This window comes from Mus caroli, chromosome 17 (genome assembly GCF_900094665.2).
Source record: "Mus caroli chromosome 17, CAROLI_EIJ_v1.1, whole genome shotgun sequence".
In the NCBI taxonomy this organism is placed as follows: Eukaryota; Metazoa; Chordata; class Mammalia; order Rodentia; family Muridae; genus Mus; species Mus caroli.
Window position 1 is genome coordinate 55,437,051 of NC_034586.1, and position 5,000 is coordinate 55,442,050.

Genomic DNA, 5,000 nt, shown 5'->3' on the forward strand with positions numbered 1-5,000 from the left:
CTCCCCAACCAAAGCAGTCTCAGGTCCCGCATGATTGGACTGGAGCAGAAGCTGTGTTCCACTCACCAGCAGTCTCAAAATCCTGTGGCCTGTTTTCTGTTTTCTATTCTGTGGAAATGTGTACAAGGTGAAGGGGATCACTCCATAGTCTGCTCCATGGCAGGCTTAGCTTTCTGATAACTCATTCCAACCACCTCATTTGACCTAACTGAGCCAGTTCAGTGTACTCCCCAAGAGGCTATTTGAGGTTGCAAGCTTGCCTCCTTTCTCTGACGCTGTAGTTTGGAGGAGGAAAGCCAGAGCTGCTGAGGCTATTTAGATCTAAGTGGAAGTTTGGGCTGGCAATGAAAAGAAGGAAACAAGCCGTGGTGCTGATGAAATGACTACATCACTGAAGCAAACCCAACATCTGCACTAGCTCAGAACTTCCAGCTTTGTGAGTCAGCCCCTCTGCTCCGTTGTTTAAACCACTCTGGGTCAGGTGTTTGATTGTGTCCTAATGGACTATATTGTAGTGAAGAAACTCTCGTTCCATAGCTTGAAGCTCTAAGTCTCGAATTTCTGGTATTTATAGACATAAAAACTCAGTTGGCAAGTTTTCCACTGACTTTGATCCTAATATAGCTATTTAAACAAAAATGGGAACAATAATACCGACAAATATATAGATATTAAATTCTTTGCATAGGACAGTTCTCCATGACAATTCTCTGAAATACAACATAGTTTTTATATATAAATTCAAACCAGTCAATTCCTAATCTGAAATTATAAGAAATTTAAATTATTTCTCCTAAACCACTAGTGAACAGTAATGAAATACAGATCCAAATTCTTGGCACCTCCTTAGGTTTAAAATAATGATATGTCACAGGCGTGCCAAGGCCCAAATTGTGCAGCTACAACGTAACTCCTACATATAAGGCTCAAGAGACATTGAAGAAGTAGTGTTGGAAAGATTGTTAGAACCATTTATCCAGAAGTCTGCTGATAGAATGTGTCTTCAAGATATGACCAGCAAGCAATGACAATATGGCTGCCTCAATAAGATCTGAATATTCCAAAACCAGTAGCTATCACAGCATATATGGGGGGGGGGGATCACAAGATAAGGAGATACAGACACTTAATGACTGTTGAGAAACCAAATTAGTCTTCCCCCAAAATGAGTTCCTTAATTTGTTATTCAATACCAAGTGATCAGTGGTTAAAAACATATGAGTAAAAGCAACACAGAATGGAATCAGCACATCTTGTTTCTATATTTGATAACATATTTGTTGCAATACCATTTAAAGGAAAAGAGACCACAAATTAGAGAGAGAGAGAGACAGAGAGACAGAGAGAGAGAGACAGAGAGACAGAGAGAGAGAGAGAACAAGCTGGGGTAGGGTATAGAAGAATTGAAAGGAGGAACAGTGTAATATAATGCATTAATTAGGAATAACATTTATAAAGAATACCCAAGGAAGCATAATGGAAATAATTCACTGCAAATAGAACTCCCAGGGCTACTCTGCACTTATCCGAGGAGTGCATTCATACAAATAACCTGGGCTATAAAACAATATGTGGTCATGGTCTGCGAACTTCTCAGTGTTGTTTGGTAAACAGTCTCAGAGATTGCTTCTGTTGCTCACATGCACTTCACCAGATGGGGAGAGCCTAGGCTGTCTGATACATTTTGGTAGCATTGAGAGGGCTGTTCTGGTATGAATTAAACTTTTTATGAGAGCACTTACTGGTATCCACTTCAGTTACTACAATTGGTTTGGAGAACTGAATCCGAAATCCCCAGGGATAATCGCCAGTTCCTTTGAATAGTCTCACAGTCCGCTCACGAACTGCAAGGGAGAAAAGAATGCATTGCTCTGAGTTGGCATTCCATACTATATACTTTTACAGTATGGCACAAGTAGCATGTTTACTGTTTGATTCCATGTCAGGCTTAATAGATATGTTCTGAGCAATACTAAGTAATAGGATATGTTAATTACACAAAATTCTGCGTTTCACCATACTATTTTCATACAGTGCAGTCTAATTCAATCTTCACAACACATGATGATTGTTAATATATTTTTAGAGAAGAGAATATTGGCATGCGGAGTAGGGAGGTTAAATATTTGTGTTGAGAATATAAAGCTTACTTCAGTTAAACAGTACTACACTTTAGGATTCACGCTGAACCACTCTGTCATAACTACCCAAGAAGCAAACCTAAGGTGCTTAGATTTGTAAAAAAAAAAAAAAAAAAAAAGAGAGAGAGAATTCATTACAACACTATTCATCTATTCATGAAAAACATTTAAAAAGTCTATAAAATGATGTTTTACAGAAGCCAAGAGGAGTGAAAGAGCTGACTAACTAAGGAAAGTACAGGAGCAGGTTTTGAAGAGGTTGGAACTGGTATGCTTGGTTGCCTTGTCAATTGAGAATCCTAAGACCATCACAGTAAGAGTTCGTGAGTTTTCACAGTCATCTAGCTAACTTTAATTACTGTGGATCAGTTACCATTCCACTTTTCCTTCTGTAATTTTTTCCTGCTACTTTTACATCTTCTTTTCTATATAATTCTCTCTGGTGTGTGTGTGTGTGTGTGTGTGTGTGTGTGTGTGTCTGTGTCTGTGTGTGTGTGTGTGTGTCTGTCTGTCTGTCTGTGTGTCTGTGTGTCTATGTGTCTGTGTGTGTTTTCCTCACAAGTTCTGCTTGTTCATCAGTTCAGTTTATTCAAGACATAAACCCATCCATTGACACTCTTTGACTTTTCTCTATTTCAAGGCACTTTGCCCAAAATGAAGAAAATTCTCCAAGACTGAATTCCAGATTGCGCCTCACAGATCACGATCCTTTCTGTTCAGAACTGTTGTGGGTTATTATTCCTCAGAAATGAAGAAAAGGTATGATTCCAGATTGTGAACATCATGAGAACTTGGCTTTGAAGACTACTAAAGAGTAAGTAATTATAAAGTATAATTGGAATCATTCCTGGATTTCAGGAGTAGGTTCTTAATACTAGATTGACTCTGACGTATTTGTGAAAATGCTAGGAAATTATAAGATCAGAATACCACCTATTAAAAAGAATAAGGAAACCTAACATCTTACAGCGGAAATTTAAGAGACTGCCCTTTCATAAAAAGAAGGAAAGCATTAGAATTTCTAGATAATGTATTTTGGTCCTTCTTTTTAACCTGATGCATCTTTTACTTATGTAGATGTTATTTTTTTACTTCTCAGATTATAATTAAATTGCCAGGTTGAAGTGCAAGGATGTTTCTTTTTTTTTTTTTTTAGGTTGCCTTAGCTTGAAGTCCGAATATAAAGGCATTTTCAGAATACCTTTGTGTATACAAAATGTGGGCAGAATTAAAAGCAAACAGGAAGTCAAAGAAAATCTTGAGACTTTGAAGTGATGAATAACGAGGCTCCCAAAAGTGGTGAAGGATGTGGAATTTCTTTGTCCTCATCAATGGCAAATGGTCTTAGATGAGGGTGCCCATAATGTTTGTAAAAATATTATTATTATAAACTTATGTTACTTTTCAGAGCTTGTAATATGATTTACTTAATTTTTCTCTTCATTCTTTTTTATTCAAATATTCTGGAATGAACCATTACATTTTATATTAAGTTTCTTGTGGGTCATAACAAACATAGCAGAAGGCAAAACATTCTGCTCAGGTGCGCTCAGTTATGACCTCCTGTTTAGTCAGATAAGGAAAGCAAGCATCTGCTATAAACAAGGAGACATTCTTCCTTATTCACAGGTCCATTGCAGCCAAAAGCAGGAGTCATTAATTCACAAATATCTGCTGTGCACTGCTTTACACCTAGGGATGCTCTTGTGTACTAGCAAAGACAGAGAAGAGTCATATCCCCTTGAAGTTTGAGTTCTGGACACTTGTTGCCCAAACTGGCACCATTTGTGAGGGAAGGAATGATACAGTGTCTTCATGTGGATTCTTGAAGAGATGATTGCTTTTGTAAAATGTCTGAAGAAAACATGTTGTTCTTCTCCTGTTCCCAGGAAAGGCGTGATAATATTGCTGAGAAGGCATTCTGGGTACCCCAGCTCTAAAACTGTTTTCTTTAGTGCTCTGTGCCTCTGGGAAAGTTTGTTTCTCATTAAAAGAATTCTCTCTTGGCACATGTGATTGGACAATGTCTTATTGAATCTCCTAATTTAAGAGGCAGAACTGGGGAATTCAAGGACTTAGGAATTAATATTTCAACATGCTGAGATAGGCTGGGAGCTAATCAGGAAAAAAATGAAAAGCAGAAATGCATTTCTGACTGCTGTAACAATAATTTTCTAACATCTCTACTTCTCAAGGTTCCTTGTTCCCTCTAGGTTACTCTCTTGATACCATCTTCTGCTTTTGACAGATTGATTTAGCCAACAAATACTTTCTTAATGAGAGATTTTTATATGTTGATTCAAATAAAATCATATTTGTCTTTTTGTTATTCCATGAAACTATTAAGTAGCTATTGTTTTCAAGGTCATGTTTCTGTGGTTTTGGTTTCTCAGTCAAGCCATTTGAATGTCAACAACATGTGTGGAAGAATAAACATTTCAATAAAGTCTTGAAATGTTGAGCTCAACTGTAGAACTCTCCTGTGGGAGGACACAATCAACATGTTTGTAACCATGCTCCTTTCCCATTCTGAAGACGATTTTCTCATATTTTAAGATTTATAGTCCCCCTTTCCCATGGCTCTGTCTACTGAATAATCTATAAGTGCCACACAGCTGCTGACAAGCCACAAATGAATGTCATTGTTGTTTCACAGACTGCAGGTGCATCATCAAGTAATTTATCCCTCTAGACAGCACTTCCTTTGCATCATATTGTTGGTTGTAAAAATCCAAATGAAGGGCAAGTATTTCCATAAATATAGCAAAACTCTTACACTTAAATGCCCTACACCTTTAAGGTAGCTACAGCGCTCTGCAGTGGTGCTGGGGAAGATAACTTTGCCTATTTTCCAGCTCA

General features: G+C 37.6%; 1 protein-coding gene across 1 annotated transcript in view; it reads right to left on the reverse strand.

Moving 5' to 3' along the window:
• LOC110284235 overlaps positions 1-5,000 on the reverse strand; it is a 126,672-nt gene that overhangs the window by 83,829 nt on the left and 37,843 nt on the right. The window contains exon 6 of the mRNA XM_021149952.1: positions 1,743-1,844. Within this exon, the coding sequence (XP_021005611.1) occupies positions 1,743-1,844 (102 nt within the window). The remainder of the gene's footprint in view (positions 1-1,742; positions 1,845-5,000) is intronic.